The sequence below is a fragment of the Staurois parvus genome, unplaced genomic scaffold (assembly GCF_062004578.1).
Source record: "Staurois parvus isolate SC_StPar_1 unplaced genomic scaffold, SC_StPar_1.0 ptg000001l, whole genome shotgun sequence".
Taxonomy (NCBI): domain Eukaryota; kingdom Metazoa; phylum Chordata; class Amphibia; order Anura; family Ranidae; genus Staurois; species Staurois parvus.
Window position 1 is genome coordinate 5012768 of NW_028317797.1, and position 21533 is coordinate 5034300.

Consider the following 21533-nt stretch of genomic DNA (forward strand, 5'->3'; position numbering starts at 1 on the left):
TTAAAAAAACAAGATTGATGCAATTCGTAGGGGCATCTCCTCTACACAGACATCTATCCCACTTAGCATACCTTATACTAAACCTCCCTCAACACTTTCCTCTTTTGACTTTGCTACTACTGAAGACGTCACTAAAGTTTTCTCAGAAGCCTGCCCCCTGGATCCTGTCCCCTCTCAACTACTATGGTAACCCTCTTCTTCTGTCCTATGCTCCATCACTCACTTCTTCAGTCTCTCCCTCTCTAATGGTGCCTTCCCCTCCCCTCTAAAGCATGCACAGATCACTCTCCTACTTAAAAAAAAAAACCCCTCCTTGGACCCCACCAACCCGAACAACCTAAGACCCATCTCCCTGCTCCATTAACTCTTAGAATGCTTTGACTACAATTGCCTGAGCTCCTACCTCACTGACAATAACCTTTTTGACCCTTTACAGTCTGGCTTTCGCTCACTGCACTCCCCTGAAACTGCCCTACTAAAACTCACTAATGATTTACTAACTGCTAAAACCAATGTCCACGACTCCATACTCTTACTACTTAACCTCTCTGTGGCTTTTGATACTGTTGACCATCCCCTCCTCCTCAAAAAACTCCACTCTCTTGGCCTCCAAGACTCTGCTCTCTCCCGGTTTTCCTCCTACCTATCACAGCGCTCCTTCAGTGTTACCTATAACTCTGTGTCCTCCTCTCCACTTCCTCTTTCTGTAGGGGTCCCTCAAGGTTTTGTCCTTGGACTCCTTCTCTTCTCCATTTACACCTCCTCCCTTGGTCACTTGATAAACTCCCATGGCTTTAAGTATCATCTCTATGCTGATGACACACAAATCTATCTTTCTACTCCTCATCTCATCCCTTCAGTCTCCTCTCACGTTACTAACCTACTAAGTGACATATCAGCATGGATGTCACTCCACTTCCTCAAACTAAAGCTTTCCAAAACAGAGCTCATACTATTCCCTCCAGCACATGCCCCCTCCCCTTCTCTATCAAGATCCATAATACAACCATCAGTCCCTCCCCTCATGCCAGGGTACTAGATGTAATCCTAGACTCCATCTGTCCTTTCAGCCCCAAATCCAATCACTGTCCAAATCTTGTAGACTTCACCTCCGCAACATCTCCAAGATATGCCCGTTCTTAACCTCTGAAACCACGAACCAACTTATTCACTCCTTTGTTATCTCTCGCCTTGACTAGTGTAACTCCCTCCTCATTGGCCTACCTAATTGTAGGCTATCCCCTCTGCAGTCTTTCATGAATGCTGCTGCCAGACTCATCCACCTTACTAACCATTCCATATCTGCCATCCCTCTCTGCCAATCCCTACACTGGCTTCCCATTGCCCAACGAATAAAATTCAAAACATTAACAATAGCATATAAAACCATTTATAACTCAACCCCAAATTACATTACCAATCTTGTCTCCAAATATCACCCAAACCATCCTCTCCGCTCCTCCCACGACCTCCTGCTCCCTTGTTTTCCTCCTCCCATGCTTGTCTCCAGGACTTCTCCAGAACCTCTCTCATCCTCTGGAACTCTCTACCCCAATCTATCCGACTATTGCCTACTCTGCCCACTTTTATGCGATATCTGAAAACCTATCTCTTCAGGGAAGCCTATCCCGCCTTCAGCTAATAACGGAATCTCTTATTCCTCCTATCAGTTTATCAACCACAGTTATTACCTTTTGTACCACCAGCCCCTCCCTCCTAGATTGTGAGCTCCAAGGGCCCTCCTAACCCTCTTGTATTGATGTGTATCATTGCTGTATTGTCTCCCTTTTTATATTGTAAAGCGCTGAGCAAACTGTTGGCACTAAATAAATCCTGAAGAATAATAATAATATCATCACTCTGTCAGAATAGTGACGTGGGGCATGAATGGGCAGATAAAATGTAACTAGCCGTGAGTGCCCATTCAGTTTTTTTCATTATCCGGATCAGCCTTTCTCAAACTTTTCAACACAGAGGAACCCTTAAAATAACTTTCCAGTCTCAGGGAACTCCTGCTAAAAATGACTATATCCACAATTCCTACTCGGTGGGAAGAATGCTCCTTACCCTTGTGGTCATGGGGGCAAATTCCCCCTTTACTTGATGTCTAAATGGATAAGTGTTGTCAATGGAAACTTATCTGAGAGGCAGAAATTTCTCATTGCTCAAGGAACCTCCAGCAAGCTCTGGAGAAACACTAGGGTTCCATGGAACTCTGGTTGAGAAACCCTGATCCTGACTATTCAAGACTAAAAGGGTAAAGTGCCCAGTCATTCAAGGTTACTGAAACCCCCAGCTGAGACCAATTTCTGAATCATGACAAGAGAATTGGCAGAATACTTAGTAGGGAAAGTATTCCTATGAAATGTTATCTATTCACTATTTAAAAAGGGATCAATATTCCGGTACATTTTTTTTATCTGTTTCGATTGCAATACAGTGAGGCAAAAAATCCACTTCCTTGCAGAATGCAGATCTCTTTTTCTTGGTGCAAAAAAGGTCCGCGAACAAGGACACCAGCACAGCCCTTTAATCATTATAGATCAAATGTCTCTATGGCTCACGATTAAGGCATTTTAATCTCTGTAGCTGTTTATTGATCTGTACAATGATATCTGTTTCAGGACCATGAACTTGGGTGGAACCGTCATTCCGCTGGAGGAGAAATCCAGAGACCCGCAGGTTGTCTGTTACACAGCTTTCTATGACACAGAGGGAGTGACCCACACCAAGAGTGGGGAGAGGCAGCCCCTGCAAGTCATTATCCAGGTAATCCATCATTGCTTGATAAGAATAATATTGCTGAATAGAAGTCTATTATTTAATGAATTAAAGGGTCAGTCCACCCAAATCTGATATTTCAGTGTTTTCGAGAGGGTCATGTGCTAAATTTTATCTTTTTCTTATTTTTGACTGGGACTCTTTTGGTAAAAGATTTACACTTCCCAATGAACATCCATTTTGCAGGGGTAAACAAGTAGGCAAGGATTTTTTCTGTGGAGATCTTACCTCTGTCATTGAGCGTTGACCAGTGTCTGCCATAATTTGTAAAGGGGGAAAAAAAAAATTATATATATAACTTTTATTTTTTTTTGTGCACTGACCCTTTAGGACCCATTCACATCTATGCACCCAGATTACTTCCTGTGTCAGCAATCTATTAAAGTACATGTGTCGATCCATTTGTATACACATTAACTATTTTTTATTCAGTGCTTCACAGTGCTGCATTGATGTCTAGTGTGTGTGTGTGTGTGTGTGTGTGTGTGTGTGTGTGTGTGTGATTGTTGCAGTGCTTGAGGGTCATGTATGTTTGGTGTGTATATGTGTGTTGGAGTTCAGAAAAAATAGGTGCACCCAAAATGCATTGCAGGAAAAAATGTGCATATTCGGGAGCCAGTGGTTTGTGCTTCTGGTCATGTGACCACTGTGATAGCCAGTCAAAGTGATCATGTGATCAGAATGCTGCCTCCACTTCCAACTGTTTGGAGCCATTGATGATTTAAGAAGTTAATCCCTTTCCTGCCAAGAAGCAGCGAGACAGGCAGATATTGAACCCCCCCACCAGTTTTATCATGTCTCGGCACACAAGCAATTCTGTAGCAGCTATAGAATTGCTCTTCTTGGTGTTTTGTTGCATATTTATAGTGTGTTATCATGCTCAGTAGTTAACACCTTGGCATGTTATGTTGTGTGCAAGCCCTTAGCTGCAGAATAGCCAACTTCAGTAGCTACTCATGTTACCCAATGCAGCTTCTAGTGAACTTGGTACACAAATAATTTTTAGCTGCATAGACAAGTATGTAATCGATTACAGCAGAGGTTATGCAGCCTTCTACAGATTTCCAGATGAAATGAGCAAATCTACAGTATGTCACCAAACTGCTAACTTAATATAGCCCTTTGAGCAAAACAACAACTGGGCAATTTACCTGCTTGATGACATGAAATCCTTGTACTGCAAAGGTTGAGCTCATTGTAAACAAGTGGTTAAATCGCTCAGTAGCATGAGATTAAATCACCAATGTAGTTTAGTGCTGAGCAGAAAATCCTCTTATGACTGTCAGGATCACAAGCGTGAAATCACAAGCATTAAAGGGGATCACTTATCTCAGAAGATGGAAGCTGACATTTTCTGACTAACAGGATGCATTTCAGGGTGTTCTGTTTTTTTTTTTTTTTTTTTTCCACAGATACGACACAGATACCTAAGATACAAATACAACACCATCATGTAGTTTGCATTTGTATATGCTTCCACCTCTTCTGAATTATGCTGACTGACAGCAAAGGACATAAGAGGGATTAAAATATTAGATGATACAGAAGCAGAACTTTTTTTTTTTTTTTTTAATCAGACTGCAGGTTAACTTCATTGGATTATTTTTACAAGAGTCCCCTAAAAACCAAAGGGACTATTTGACATGCAGCAATTGGCTAATATGACAAAACAACATATATTTGCCAAACCTGTGCAATACAAACTTTGCTCTGCTGCATCCATGTTGAATAAGGTCTCATCCACATGGGCGTACTCAAGCGTACATCCGTGTGAAGGGCTGTGTTTGTCCACGTGGGATGCACAGGTCTTTCATACATCTGCGTGCAGGTAGTCCTATTCATGTCGTTTGAGAGCAGTGGCTGTGCCTGTACATGGCCCCTTGCAAGGATGTATGCTTAAGTACGCCTGTATGAACGAGGTTTAATTATTGGCATTATTAACCACTTCCTGTCCGGACACTTTTACCCCCTTCCTGTCCAGGGCAATTTTCAGCTTTCAGCGCTATCACACTTTGAATGACAATTGCGCGGTCATGCAATACTGTACCCATATGAATTTTTTACCATTTTTTTTGAGACAGATAAAGCTTTATTTTGGTGGTATTTATTCACCGCTGGGATTTTTATTTTTTTTACTATGTAAATGAAAAAGTCCAAAAATTTTGAAAAAAAAGTGTTTTTTTTAATAAAATTTTGCAAATAAATAATATTTCATCCTAAATCTTGGCCAAAATTTATTCCGTTATTTTTTTAGTAAAAAAAAAAAAATCAAAATTAGTTTATAACCAAACATTATAATTTTTAAACATTTTTTTTTACATTTTTATTTTATTTTTTTTTATATTATTTTTTATTTTTATTTTTTATTTTTACATACTGCCACCCTAGCAGTACAGTGTCACCATGGTGACACTGTACTACTTGTGGGGGGTGATGAAGATTTTTTTTTTTTTTTTTTTTTTTACACTGATTGCTTTTACACCCATATAGGATGTAAAAGCAATCATTTCTCTTTCTCTCTGTCTGCATTCTTGCAGTCATTGAGAAATACTGAGTGAGCTGTGATTGGTCACAGCTTGTCACATGGTACAAGGCTGTTGTGAATAGCCTTGTACCATGTGACCTCTGTGATCATTCACAGATTTCACACGTAGTAAGCAATGATGTCACAAGTGACATCTTGTTTACTACTTTGCATGTGATCACTGATTCGCCAATCAGTGATCACATGACCGGGACCTCGTACAGAGGTCCCGTCCGACGATCGGTGTTTCACTGTGTCCGGAGGACACAGCGGACACCGGATCGCGGTGGTGCGCGCTCCTAGGGAGCGCGCACAGCTAGAAAAGGCGGGTGCCGTTTAGGAACGGCAACCCGACCTTGGACTGCCACCGCCCTGCCGTTTATAAACAGCAGGCGGACGGCAAGAGGTTAAGGCTCAAAGCAGCATTGGCAGCTTCTGATTCTGTGTAGTTCTTGTACAGCTGTCTATCAAGGCTTCAGAGTTTACAATACAACAATGAAAATACCACTGTTTTGTAACTGGTGAATATTGGTATTGGCAGCACAAATTAATAACAAATAGTATTTTCATTTTTGCAGCAAAGTTTTCTACACAGACAGACAGTAAAGTGACATTGTTGATTTTCTACACACACAGAAAGTAAAGTCACTGAATTCCTGCACACAGGAAGTGAAGTCACTAGTATCCTGCACACACAGGAAGTTAAGTTATTGACCATGTGATGGTGAAGTCACACAGGAAGTGAAGTCACTGCATTCCTGCATACACAGGAAGTGAAGTCACTAGTATCATGCACACAGGAAGTGAAGTTATTGACCACGTGATAGTGAAGTCACACAGGAAGTGAAGTCACTGATTTCCTGAATTCACAGGAAGTGAAGTCACATTTCCTGTATACACAGGAAGTAAAGTTATTGACAATGTGATGATGAAGTCACACAGGAAGTGAAGTCAAGGATATCCCTCACACATAGGAAGTGAAGTTACTGATAACCGTTGTCAGTAATCTGACAATCTGACACAGGGAGTGAAGTTGTTGATATTCTACACACAGGGAAAGTGAAGGTGCTGATGTCCTGCAGACACAGGAAGCGAAATTGCTGATGTCCTGCACACATAGGAAATTAAGTAACTAATTTTGTGCACACACAAAGTAAAGTTATTGACAATGTGATAGTGAAGTCACACAGAAAGTGAAGTCACTGCATTCCTGCATACACAGGAAGTGAAGTCACTAGTATCCTGCACACAGGAAGTGAAGTTATTGACCATGTGATCGTGAAGTCACTGCTTTTCTGCACACACAGGAAGTGAAGTTACTGATAACCTGATAGTGAAGTCACACAGGAAGTGAAGTCATTGATATTCTTCACACAGGGAAAGTGAAGGCACTAATGTCCTGCGCACACAGTAAGTGAAATCGGTGATGACCGGCACACACAGGAATTGAAGTCACTGATTTCCTGCACACACATGAAGTAAAGTTATTGATAATGTGATATTGAAGTCTCACAGGAAGTGAAGTCACTGATTTCCAGCACTCACAGTAAGTAAAGTTACTGACAACCTGATAGTGAAGTTACATAGAACGGGAAGTTACTGATTTCCTGCACCCACAGGAAGTGAAGTTATTGACAACGTGATCGTGAAGTCACACAGGTAGTGATGTTACAAGTATCCTGCACATCTAAGAAGTGAAGTTATTGACAATGTGATAGTGAAGTCACTAACATCCTGCCCACATAGGAAGTGAAGTTACTGATAACCTGATAGTGAAGTCACACAGGAAGTGAAGTCACCGATTTCCTGTGCACACACAGGAAATAAAAATATTGAAAATATGATGGTGAAGTGACTGATATCCTACACACATAGAAAGTGAAGTTAATGAGAACCTGATGAAGAAGTCTCACAGGAAGTGATGTCACTGCTTTCCTGCTCACATAGGAAGTCAGGTGTAGTTAGAGAAACCATATAGATCTTAAGCTGGCCACAGATGGATCAAAATTCAGCAGGGACCGGCCTAATTTTGATCCATCTATGGCCATTCTCACTAGATGGAAGTCAATCTAATGATTGTAGGAGGATTGGAAATTTTTCATTTGAATAGTATATTCTGACAGCAGAGGAGCTTCCCTGTCAGAAAACAATAGCGCAGTCGGGAGGATTCCTTCATCCACTTTGGATGTGTGGATGGGAAATCTGTTCTTTTTTTCTCCCCCTTTTTTTTTTGTTTGTTTGTTTGTTTTGGCTGATCCTTCTATAGCCGGCTTTACCCACAGCATATGCCTAAAGATGAACAGGTTTGGGTAATTTTACATAGTTACATTTGGTTCAGCTTAAACCAATGTAACTGTGTATATACCATGCCTGGCTCATACCCCTGGAAGCTGGAAATTACTGAAGTAGACACCGCTACTCCGGTGATCTACGCTTGCTTTTGAACCTGTGCCGAGTCTGATGCATGGTGAACACCGGAGGTTGGCCTTTCATCATGGGTGCCATTCAGTGAATACTTAAAATTTTCAGAAATAATGAAAAGCTTTCTCTGATTGGATGAGGTGGAGAGGCGGAGCAGTGATATCTGAGATTCAAGAGCAAATGGAGATTACTGAAGTGTCTCATTCAGTGATTTTCAGCTTCCGGGGACATCGGTCAGGTATGGTATATGCATAGGAGAGGACAGGGCAGATGAGAAGTGAAGATTTCTACAGAATCTAGTCTGCACATCATGGGACGTCCTTCAGTACAGGTAAGTAATGTAACTAAAGCTGTAGAGAAAAATGTTTTGTTTTTTTTTTTCTTTTTTAACAAAACTTCACCTTAACCACCTCCATGACCATAAACCGTACTGAAACTAGTCACGTAGTTTTCACAATAGAGCTTGTTGTGTGATTGCTGCTGGAACACGGCACACTGTATAGAAATTGGAGAATTTCCCACGTTTTCTGGTTCCTGTCACCACGCGGCTTAGAACATCCAGTGTGATCTACCCAAGGGGAGTGGTAAATCTCACCAGATTGCCACCTAACTTTGTGCTTTAGTGCTTTGCAGGTTACACTGTTTATAAAGTAGCTGACTTGTGAGCCAGGTTTGTGCAGTTTTTTTATCACCTTTTTTAATAGGCGTCTTGAAATGTGAAATCTAAAAGTGTTACTTGTTAACATTTTGTTTCCTGTGTGTTTTTTCTTATTTGAAATACAAGGGTGAGAATTGTTTTACGAACCTGATAAGTAAAATAATTTTCCATTTCTAAATCTGTGATTTGAAACTTAATGGAGCAGACAGCAGATGGTTATAAAGCAGATTATAATTGCCATTGTCCACAAATGTCTGCCATGGTTTAAGAATATCATCGTTTAGGAAGGATGGTAGATGCCATTGTAGTATGACCAGTAAGTATTTACCACGTTTTATATAATGGTTTCTGTGGTCCTGCAGGGAAAATTGGATGTTTGAGGAGGGCTGTAAATATCTGCAGCTCAGGGGTTTTCACCTTTTGTATTACACTGCAAGAATTGTTAATGCCCCAACTGTGCAATATTTAGTCTAAAGTGGACCTTTCTATTCCTGATACAAAGTGGTTTCATTTATAATCTGTTTTATCAGCCATTTCAGTCACACTTTTTTCTCCCAAAACATGCAGCCTGAAAGTGATTCTAAACTTTTTTTTATTTTTTTTTAAACCACTTGCCTACTGGCACTTTCACCCCCTTCCTGCCCAGGCCAATTTTCAGCTTTCAGCTCTGTCACACTTTGACAATTGCACAGTCATGCAACATTTTACCCAATTTGTATAATTTTTTTTGAGACAGAGCTTTCTTTTGGTGGTATTTAATCACCCCTGGGTTTTTTATTTTTTGCTAAACAAAGCAAAAACTGGAAAAAAAAAGTTTTTTTCCTTTATAGTTTCTGTTATAAAAGTTTGTAAATAAGTAATTTTTCTCCTTCACTGATGTGTGCTAATGAGGCTGCAGTTATAGGCACTGATAGGCTGCACTGATGAGGAGGCACTGGTAGGTGGCACTGATGGGCATTGACAAGCATCACTGATGGGCTTTGAAAGGCAGCACTCATATATGGCACTGTTAGGCGGCACTGACTGGAACTGAAAGGCAGCTCAGATGGGCACTGATATGTGGCACTGATGGGGCTACACTGATCATCAGTGCCCTGATCATCCGTGTACATGTCCCCTCTGAGGAATGCCGATTACTGGCTCTCCTCTCCTCACAAGCTGTCAGCGTGACAGCTCGTGAGGAGAGGAATGCTGATAACCAGCATTTCGGTATTTACATGCGATCAGCTGTGATTTGACACAGCTGATCACATGACAGAGCCGACGTCATCGGCTGTTTCCGCTGATTGGTGATCTGCTGTGTCCCGGGTACACAACGCACCACTGATCGCCACGTTGCGAATCGAGAGAACCGACGCCCGTCATTTCCTTATATGGTGGGTGGGAGGTGGTTAAATAACAAATAATGTCATACTTGCCTGCTCTGTACAATGGTTTTACAGAGAGCAGCCCTCATCCTCCTCTTCTGTGCGTCTGGCTCCTGCTCTTTAGCGAGTGCCCTCATAGCAAGCCACTTCCTATAAGGGCACTCGTGCAGGCTTGATCCCGAGCCACACTGCCTGCATCCATAGACACCATAGAGAATGCATTAAGGTAAAAAACTTTAAAGGGAAACTCCACTGTCCTGGGGAAAAAAATTGGTAACTAAAAAAAACATATAGACTTGTTATACAAGTCATATTGTAATTCTATATTATTAAAAATGGCCTTTCTTTTTCAATCTGCAGCACTGTAATTTTCTGTAAAATGCAATGCAATATGGCTACTTGGAGGCATTCTGTACACAGATGTGTACAGAACACCCCACAGTAATGTCATTTCCTGCTTTTGTGATTGGCTTATTGATATTCCCAGAAGTCTGAACTGAGATAAAAGCTAGATTTTGAGCCATACCCCTGCAACAAAAATGTAATTTTTGGTAAGTTAGTGTTACTAAACCTGCAACAATAATATCAGTCTGTATATACAGTAAAGCATGCTTGTTATACTCCCTGTGGAACCTAAGGGGTTAATCCTCTGCATTGTGTGAAAAGGCCGTTTTGATAATTTCTTCTGTTCCTCCCCTTTTTCAAGCGACCACCTCTTATCTCCTGATAGTCTGAACAGTAGGCATTTGCACATGCTCAGTTTGGTGTGTATTTTTTTGGAGAGTGTATGTGCTCAGTACAGGGCCAATCAGCACTGGTCAGATAGAGGTCAGGGGTTTTACATCCTCCTAGAGCAGAAAGAAAACTCCTCCTACAGGCTTTAACCAGAGCTCTGCTGAAGTCACAAGACTGCTCTAACTGCTGATGAGAAAAGGTATTTAGCCCTTTATATTTACTAAAATAATTGCATTTCTATGTTCTGTTTACTGTGGGAGACCAGATATAGGGAATGCAGGGCCCTCGGTTTACTAACACTTTAGGCCGGGCATACATGGGTCGAATTCTAAAAGTATTTTCTTTAGAAAATCTTTTCAAAGAATTTTCCTTAGAATTTCGCACCTTTAGTGGGCCACAGCGACGGCCGATTTTCAAGCAATCATCGAATTTGAATGATTTGACATGTTGGAAATTTTTTTGAAAAACAAATTTCTAATCAATGATGGGAGGATCTTGCGAGAAATGTAATTGAAAAAGAAATGAGCATGAGCTGTGACCTGGAAAAAGAAAATTCTTGACCATGAAAATTCTTTTCTTTAGCAACACGGGGTGAAATGAAAGGCTGGGTTTGTCGAATTTTGAAATCAATGGTGGCACCATCGGATTACAAAAAACACCAAATTTCCAATTTTCGAAAGAAAATTTATTCGGAATTTGATCCATATATGGCCTGCATTATCCCCAAAGAGAAATCGCGTCTAAGGGTCGCTTCACTCTATAGAAACGCAGATGCGATTCTGCATGCACATTTTTGACGCGTTACGGTGAGTTTTTGATGCGGTTTTGAAGCATTCCAGTGCATTTTTTTTATGCATTCAAATTAATTTTTTCCCATTTCTTTTTCTTCAATTTAAATAGGGACATGTGCATTTTTGGTGTGTTCCGTTGTGTTTTTGATGTGTTTTTACTGTGTTCCAGTACAGTTCTTAGAAAAAATGCAGTCTGTTCTACTTTTTTTTTTTTTTTTTTTATTTCTGCATCCGGAACATGCTGCATTTTTTATGCACAGAACTGTACTGGAACACGGTAAAACGCACTGGAACTCACATGTACCAATTTTAATTGAACAAAAGGGGGGGTGAACTGGAATGGGAAAAAAAACGCACTGGAACGTGTAAAAAATGTGTCCGGAACGCATCTGGACTACGTTTCTATAGTGTGAAGTGGCCCTAAAAGGCTGCAGACCCTGATTCTAAAACCACTCCCATTATCATTTACTCTGCACGTGGACACAGACAAGCGAACAACTATTTCGTCAGAATAACACAAGGTAGGAATCTGCAACAAAGTTTAAAATTCCAACAATGTACATAGACCACCCAGAGGGGAATGGTGTTTTTTTTTTTTTTTTTTTCTTTTTTTTCTTTTGCAACAAAAGTATACTCTTTAAGCCTTTAGAACCACATTAGGCTGGCCATACACTGGAGCAAAGTTTTTTGTTCACTAATTTAACACTAGAGAATGGTTGTCAAGCTGAATGGTCCATATTTTGCAGCATTTTTCCTTGCAATGCAATTGTAAAGGGAACATTTAAAAAAAAAAAAAAAAAAAGTGTTATTCTTACCTGCTCTGTGCAATGGTTTTGCACAGGGTGGCCCCCGATCCTCCTCTTCTGGGCTCCTCCAATCTAAACCACTAGAGGATTTTCTGCACAGTAAGCCTTGTGTGGACACTGCTTGCTTACATAGAGGAAAGGGAGCATGTGTACTATGGTGGCAGCATTGCAGAGCCTTCATGAGCCCACAAATCATTGTCACCACCAACAAGGAACTATTGGTGACTCCCAGTAATGTATTAGTAAAGATTTTAGACCTAAGCAAAGGGCTGATAAGCATTATAGTAATTATTAGTAGTGGTTTCTTGAATTAATGAATTTGACCTGATATCAGTCTCTAAGCCTGGGTACACATACATGCGGCTCTGTATATCGCATGTGATTCGCACACGAACCTCATCGCATTCATGTGCAAATCACATGCGATTTGTGTGCGGTGCGATTGGAGCCATACATTTTGTATGGCTCTATTCGCCCCGCACCCAAAACGTGCAGGACCCTTTTTTGGGTCCGCACTAGAATCGGATTGCATAGGTATTCACACCTATGCGATCCGATTCTTCACAGTGCACCGCGTTATGTGGAACGCTTTCTGGCAGTTTGCATGAACGGGGTGCGGTGCGAAATTCACACTGAAAATGCTGCGAATTCTGCACTGCATCATTGTGAACCAGGGCTCAATCCCCTGTACTGTATAGCTCAAACTGGGGGAGAGAGGGGCAGTGCAAGGAGCCAGTCATTGGTGCTGCAGTGTTAATGTGCTAACAAGGAACATACTGATAGAATGAGAGAGCAGAGTGCCTGAGCTCATCAGTTTGCTGTTTCTGCTTTCATTGTTTCGTTACGGGTTGGTGGAGGAGGCTGGTAATTGTAATTTAAAGCGGTTCTTATACCGGGATGATGCCTACAGCTACAGACATCAACCACTTTAAAGCAGTATTAAACCCAAAAGCAAACCTTTTTATTATATTGTAGCTTACCAATTCTTAGATGTGATGGCTGTATTTGTTTCCTTTTTTAGGCTTTCTTTTTTCATTTGGTCATCCAGCCCGTAAGATTGCCACTCTTTAATAAAGGCCAGATTTGTGGAGTGCACGACTAATAGTTGTCCTGTGGACAGATTCTCCCACCTGAGCTGTGGATCTCTGCAGCTCCTCCAGAGTTACCATGGGCCTCTTGGCTGGTTCTCTGATTAATGCTCTCCTTGCCCGGCCTGTCAGTTTAGGTGGACGTCCATGTCTTGGTAGGTTGCAGTTGTGCCATACTCCTTTTCCATATTCGGATGATGGATTGAACAGTGCTCCATGAGATGTTCAAAGTTTGGAATATTTTTTTTTTATAACCTAACCCTGCTTTAATTTTCTCCACAACTTTATCCCTGACCTGTCTGGTGTGTTCCTTGGCCTTCATAATGCTGTTTGTTCACTAATGTTCTCTAACAAGCCTCTGAGGGCTTCACAGAACAGCTGTATTTATACTGAGATTAAATTACACACAGGTGGATTCTATTTACTAATTTGGTGACTTCTGAAGGCAATGGTTTGACTAGATTTTAGTTAGGGCTATCGGAGTAAAGGGGGCTGAATACAAATGCAGGGCTCACTTATCAGATCTTTAGTTGTAAAAAATTTTGAAAACCATTTGTCATTTTCCTTCCACTTCACAATTATGTGCCACTTTGTGTTAGTCTATCACATAAAATTTCAATAAAATACATTTACGTTTTTGGTTGTTACATGACAAAATGTGTAAAATTTCAAGGGGTATGAATACTTTTTCAAGGCATTGTATTTGCCTGGTTGGATCTTTAGATGTGTAATACTTGGGGAAAACATATGTCAGACTTCTTTTTCAACATGCCTCAAATAGAATGCCTTTTATTTGGTTGAAGTAAGGCAAGTATGAAGGAGATAATGGTATGTAATTCATGGTTCGTAATAAAAGCTCTTGGAAAGAATATAATTATATTTTATTGGAAAAAATCTCAAAACAGTGGAGTAGTACACAATGCTAGATCCTATAACCCCACTTTCGCATGAAAAGCTTCATTTAAATAACCCTCAAAACCCTTTAAGAACTCACTGATCACAGAGGGTAATAAAAGACACCTTCTTCAAACCCAGAACAATAGCCGTGTTGTGTTTTGCATTATGTTAGGTTGTTAAACTAAAAACATCTCTATTGTCTAATTTGTTTAGGAAGCAGATCCTTAATTGAAATCAAATGTCATTTTCCTCACTTCCCAAAACATATCATTCCAATTCAGATGGCTTTACATGCCAGAAAGGAGCTGCAGGATTTATATGACTGGAAGAAAGTCAACTTCTTTCAGCAACTGGATTCTAAGCCTGACGGTTGATAATTACAATTAAAACTTTAGAACTGTAGAAGGGAAAACCTCCAAACAGGTTGAAATGTACTATAAACCCATTCTGTCCAAACCTTGCCTTCTCATTTGCACTGTTTTATATTGTAAAATCATATTTTGCAATGCTTTCCAGAGATTGTAGAATCATTTACACGCATCGGCCACTTTATTAAGTACATTTTGCTAGTATTATTATTTATTATTATACAGTATTTATATAGCGCCAAAGGGTTTGCTCAGCGCTGTACAATAGCGAGGGGGACAGAACATGAGACAATACAGTAACAATACAATACACGAGGGGTTCGAGGGCCCTGCTCTTTCGGGCTTACAATCCAGGAGGGAGGGGATAGTGGTACAGAAGGAAGTGGCTGTGGGGGATGGAGTGGTGGGAGAAGTGGAGGAGATCGGTTGTTAGGTGAGGGTGGGGTAGGCTTCCCTGAAGAGATGGGTTTTCAGGGTGCGCCTGAAGGTGAGGAGGGTAGGTGACAGTGTGATGGATTGGGGTAGGGAGTTCCAGAGGATGGGGGAAGTCCTGGAGTCGGGCGTGGGAGGAGGAGACCAGGGAGCTAGAGAGTAGGAGGTCCTGTGAGGAGCGTAGGGCACAGGTAGGATGGTATTTGGGTATCAGGTCAGTTAGGTAGTTTGGGGCGGCGTTGTGAATGGCTTTGTAGGTCAGAGTTAGTAATTTGAATTTGATGCGCTGGGCAATCGGGAGCCAGTGAAGGGATTGGCAGAGGGAGGTGGCAGATGTAGAGCGGTTGGTGAGGTGGATGAGTCTAGCTGCTGAGTTCAGGATAGACTGGAGTGGGGATAGCGTTTGTTTGGGTAGGCCAGTGAGAAGGGAGTTGCAGTAGTCCAGGTGTGAGATGAGGGACTGTACGAGTTGTTTAGTAGTGTCTGGGGTGAGGAATGTACCTACCTTGGAGATGTTGCGGAGGTGGAGCCTGCATGATTTTGATAGTGATTGGACATGAGGTTGGAAGGAAAGGTTTTAGTCCAGGGTGACACCCAGGACTTTGGCGTGTGGGGTGGGATTGATGGTGGCTAGTACCAGGTTGGACTCCCTTTTGCCTTCAGAACTGCCTTAATTCTTCATGGCATAGATTCAACAAGGTGTTGAAAACATTCCTCCGAGATTTTGGTCCATATTGACATGATGGCATCACGCAGTTGCTGCAGATTTATCGGCTACACATCCATGATGCGAGTCTCCCGTTCCACCAAAACCAAAGGTGCTCTATTATTTTGAGATCTAGTGAGTGTGGAAGCCATTGCAGTACAGTGAACTGATTGTCATGTTCAAGAAACCAGTTTGAAATTATTTGAGCTTTGCGACATGGTGCATTATCCTGCTGGAAGTAGTAATCAGAAGATGGGTACACTGTAATCCTAAAGGGATGGACCTGGTCAGCAACAATACTCAGGTAGACCGTGGCGTTTAAATGAGGCTCAATTCGTTCTAAGGGACGCAAAGTGTGCCAAGAATATATCCCCCACACTATTACACCACCAACAGCCTGAACTGTTGATACAAGGCAGGATGGATCCATGCTTTCATGTTGTTTATTCCAAATTCTGACCCTACCATCTGAATGTTTCAACTGGAATCAAGACTCCTCAGACCAGGCAACGTTTTTCCAATCTTCTGTTGTTCAAATTTGGTAAGCCTGTGCAAATATTTAGTTTGTTTCCTGTTCTTGGCTGACAGGAATGGCATCTGGTGTGGTCTTCTGCTGTAGCCCATCTGCTTCAAGGTTTGACGTGTTGTTCGTTCAGAGATGGTATTCTGCATACCTTTGGTTGTAACGAGTGGTTATTTATATACTGTTTCCTTTCTATCATCTCCAACCAGTCTGCCCATTCTCCTCTGACACAATAAGACATTTTCGCCCACACAACTGTCTCTCAATGGATATTTTCTCTTTTTTGGACTGTTCTCTGTAAACCCTAGAGATGGTTGTGCGTGAAAATCCCAGTAGATCAGCAGTTTTTGAACTACCCAGGCCAGCCTACCCACCAACAACCATGCTATGTTCAAAGTCACTTAAATCCCCTTTCTTCCCCAATTCTGATCGGTTTGAACTTCAAGTCATCTTCATCACGTCCAGATGCCTAAATGCATTGAGTTGCTGCTATGTGATTGGCTGATTAGCAATTTGTATTACCAAGCAATTGAACAGATATACACTCACAGGCCAGTTTATTAGGTACATCTGTCTTAAAATATAAGCACAATGATTTAAGAATGTGCTAGGACTTATGTGGGTGGTAGCCAACTGACCTGTTTATTTAGATTTATGAATTCTAGGAAGAGACTAGAGTACCTGGAAGAAACGCTGTGCAGTCACAAAGAACACATACAAATTCTATGCAGACCACATCAATGGGAGCTAAACTAATGACTCCAGCACTACAAAGGCACTGTGCTAACTATAAGACACTCTACTGTTGGTGGAAATGGGGAAAAACTCATAAGGTCATTATTAATTTGTTTTGAAGGACTGTTACATCTGTACTCCTTCTTCCTTTTGGTTTTTAAAAAAAAAAAAAAAAAATTAAAGTGACTGATTAAATAGATGGAGCATAGTTGCCTGTAGTGACCATTTTTTTAAATATACAAGTGGGCTGTCAGAACAATCCAGAACGCATCTAGTTCAGTAGACCATTCTTATCTATCTTGAATGGTTGCCCACAGAAGCATACTCCTAAAAGAGAAGAAAAACTGTGTAAGGGAGGCCTGGGTGTACTGCAGTTTTTAAGCCCAGCCAAATTATTCCCCTCAATATGGTATAGTGTTAGAGGTGATTGTATGCGCTGCCTCAGGTATTGTTAGGTAGTCCAGTTGTGACCTGGAGGAAGCTTTAGTCTCCAGGATAATGATGGCGGCACTTTTTTGAATGGCAGGGTTCTTAGGGAGATGCAATAAATGTCAGTTTAACAGAGTGCAATCGGTACCTAACATCCAGGTCAGAAGCATGCAACGGTCAGGTGCCAGAGACCGAATTGGACCAGGCACATACACCAGAAAGCAGGAATAATTTTTGGAAGGAAAAAAAAGAGGTAGTTAACATCGTTCAACCGACAAACAGGAAGACAAAGAAAGAGGAATGCAGAAACAATGGTCCATGTACACAGCAAAATTATCAGGCATCTTACTGTACTGTACTTGGAAGTCCAAAAAAATACAAAAAAGGTGCCAAGCTGTGTAAATTCTAATGTTTGAACATGTTCTTTTTTTTTTTTTTTTTTTTTTTTTTTTTTTTTTTTTTTAGCAAAATTATAAAATGCTAGTGAACTTGGGGATTTAGATGCAACCAAAGCCAAAATCCACCAACTGAATCTCCCTGGGGTTTAATCCAGGCTGCACCCTTGTAGCTTTATGCAGTTCAAGCCACCCATAAATTTAGGGAGACACTGTAAAACCGAATGATAAAAGTGGCATATGAAATAATTAAGTGGCCACCTTTTTATTTTATTTTTTTTCCTGTTCAGTTCTTTTGGTTTAAAAAAAAAATAACCGGTACACGAACATGGGCAGAGACCTATGAGAAATTTTGCATTTATTTAAAGGAAGAAAAACCGTACAGTAGACCTTTTCAGTCTCCCAGGTTGGTAGCTCACTCAATATTCCATAAATGAAACTAGCATCTAAATTAGTTGAGTCAATTTGGGAGCTGGTAGACTCTAATAGGGAGACTGAAGGTGTAGGGAGCTTTGGGTCATGGATCAAACATATTGGCTATAGATCAGGCTGGAAAGATTTGAAGATGGCATGGCGTATTTTGAGCCATGGTTCCCAAATTTTGAGGAATTTGAGTTCTGAGTCATTAACTATACTAGATACATTTTTGTTGATTGACATCGGATACATGCAGTCTTTGACAGCTTGAAGCCTCGTATGTGGATTCTAAAATGGCTGCAGTCAATGAACAATGTGTTATTCTCAATCAGTTATATGGGGACCTCAAAGTCCCACTCCCATTTTCACACATAAAAGAGGAAAGAGGGCCACTCATGTTTATTGCACCGTATAGGGTTGACCCAGAAATATAAAAAATTGATCAATAGAAATTCAGAGTTTTAGCACAGGACCATAATCCAGAGTGCTATTGGTGTAGTCTCCTTGCCAATCATACAGTATCTGGCTTTCTGCTAAAGTTTGGAGGAGAGATCCAAGAACGTACCATGCGTCACTTCCTCCAGGTGTGGGGTGCCAGTAGTGAGATCTTGGGGACACCTGTGATGTTGTCATGGAGCAGAGAAGAGGATTTCTTTACTCCCGTGGAAAAAAAAAAGAGGATGGCATCTACTGTGTGGAGGAGGGACTTGTTGGTGAAAAAAAATTTGTCTAGAGAGAGTAATAGAAAAGAACTCATCATCTGATATACATTGCAGTGGTGAAATCGCTCTTGCTTCATAAAAAATGTCAGTTCTTATGCTGCAAACTTGGCAGCAAAACATAATGAAATATGTAAGTTGTTGAGCAATACACACATGTAAAGGTCATGGCAATTGGATGGTGTACCGTGTAGAGATATCCCTTATTTTTGGCTAGATTGGCTTTTCAATTCCATTGATCAGTTAGCTTATATAAAATGCTTTACATGCGAACTAATAAAATGGTTGTAGTTTGACTGAAACCATGAAATGCTATTGTAATCTTTGACGGAAGTAAAATTGGAACACTTTTTTTCTCAGTGTTCTGTAGTGTGCCTCCATCTGTTATATTTTCTGGATTTAATTATTAATGGGTGTGAGTTGTTTTTCTCCATATGTCGTGTGTGAAATATTAATCAAAGCAACACATTCTATTTTATAAAAAAAGATTTGCCCATTTTCAAGTATTTTGATGGTTTTTGTGTCATGTTACAAATTAACCTGTCCTAGTAATAACTATAATGAAAAATACTAATTTACTGATATGTGCCCTGTATATAAATAAAGTTTTTTTAACATATGCAGCTCTTTTTCAATATATTTCAGCTTCAAAAATCCTAGTGGTAGGTATGAAAATGGCACTCTTAGCTTCACCCTCTACAGAGATTTTCTGGATTTAAAGTTGGCCATACATGGATCGAAATTCGGCCATTCATCAGGGACTGGCCAGGATTTGATCCAGCTATGGACAGGCTGGTTGCACCCAAGCCGATTGATGGATTGACTTGTACAACCAGCCTGTCGGATTGTTTATATGCAATTACTGCCAGTGGCTATAGTCGCTAGCAGTAATCAGTGCCAACCCTGCTCCCACCCCCCCCCCCCCCTTCCCACTGGCAGAACACAATAGCGCTAGGGGTATCGAGCAGCTTTCTTTTGTTCCACCCTTGGTGGAAGGCAAGAAAATCAAATCATTTATGGACTGCTTACGTGCCAGCAGACTAAGAGTGATCATCACTGGGGTTGGCTAACCTCATGGTTAAATCTTTTACACACACACACTCCTTGCCACCACGTGTTAAAGTAAACATGCACTGTTCACAGTATCTGCTGTAACACTCCTGACCCTTAGGGAAATGTTTGTGATATTCATTGCTATGCAGACAAGAAGGTAATAGAGTTTAAAATATGGTAGTGTTCTTTGAGCTAGGAGGCATTTAGAGAAGGATTTTTAAATATCCATTTACATTTTAATGAAAGAAAACCCAGTGCAAGAAATATATTTACAGAAAAGGATATTACAAAACAAAAAATTGCAAAAGTAAAATAAATGGAATTAAAGGTGAAAAGCACCTAACATTGTTTGTGTAGTCCTGGGTTCCAGCATAGTCTAACTCATTGCAGTGTAAGTATGATTCTGACAGTCACTAGCCCCTCATCATTTGTACATAATTTTACAACCAACCCTACAGGGTGTCACTAAGCTAACAAATCTAGATTACTGAAGAGGTGGGAGTGCTAAAGCATTTATATTTTATAAGGCACTCCTTTTAATGCCACCTTTCCAACTATATCTATATTTCCCGATACCAACATATTACTGAATGGGGATGAAATTATGATTTATCAGACACCAAACATGCTGTGAATCTTATGCCTATTCTCCTTGGAAGATGTAATATGGCTCATTGTCCTACTGGACATTGTAGCATGTTTGATATTTAACTGATTGTCATCTCATACATCAGTGTCATTTGGCTTACTCATAGAAGGGATTATAGAAATGACCTTACCCTCCGGGCAGCTCATCTATATACACTATAGGTCACTAAACCCCAATCTGACAGATGTGTATTCCCAGACCATTTAGGATAGGCTGTACTAAGAGGCTGTTCTTCCCATATTCTGCTAAACAATTTAGCCTTTTACAATGGGGCTCATAAACAGACTTTGCAGACTTCGAATGCTTTTTGACTATTTTACGATAGGACTTCATCAAACCTCTCTGGCTTAAAAGGCCTGCTAATGGAGTTTAATGACCCATGTGTAAGCGGAACGGGTTCTCAGATGCAAAAACTCACTCTCTCCCACCAACCCATGTACAGGTTGACGAGAGAGGGTGGAACCCTGGCCCCATCGCCACCCCAAACTTTTTGGAGATAATTCTCCATTTTAAACGAAAAATAATTGTGGGCAAGGATATATTCCAGATATTCTAGGATACATTCTCTCTGTACACAAAAATACACCCCACACTGATCCAAGAAAAAAGACACTGCTCTTAGACCCAAAGAATGAGGGATGGAGGAATAAAGGCTGGACACATCACATTTAATTCACCTGTCACCCTCTGTCCAGTCGAAATCCTGACGAAGGTTCAGAAGATGGATTAGTATGATAACTTGGGAGCTTTGCAACTATAGACTGTAAATGGAAATCTATCCATTGTCCTGTCCTTTCATTTGAGGTTTATGAATGAAAATAATGGCTCGGTTTACAAATTTGTTTCACAATATGAACGGATTAATTGTTTTTCAATGCATTTACACATTTTTTTTTAATAATGTCCCTTTATGCCTTTAAAGTGCACTTTTATAAAGAGTTTTGAACAGATAAAACTTTTTTTTTTTACTTTTTTCTGACCTCATTGGACTGCATGTAGTAAGAAGCAGCCCATATCGACAGACAAGAGAAGGAAACAT

The 21533-nt window shown here is 40.6% G+C and overlaps 1 protein-coding gene across 1 annotated transcript in view; it reads left to right on the forward strand.

Moving 5' to 3' along the window:
• Nucleotides 1-21533, forward strand: part of CNRIP1 (cannabinoid receptor interacting protein 1) — a 52943-nt gene that overhangs the window by 8288 nt on the left and 23122 nt on the right. Inside the window, exon 2 of the mRNA XM_089684308.1 lies at nt 2625-2769. Within this exon, the coding sequence (XP_089540434.1) occupies nt 2625-2769 (145 nt within the window). The remainder of the gene's footprint in view (nt 1-2624; nt 2770-21533) is intronic.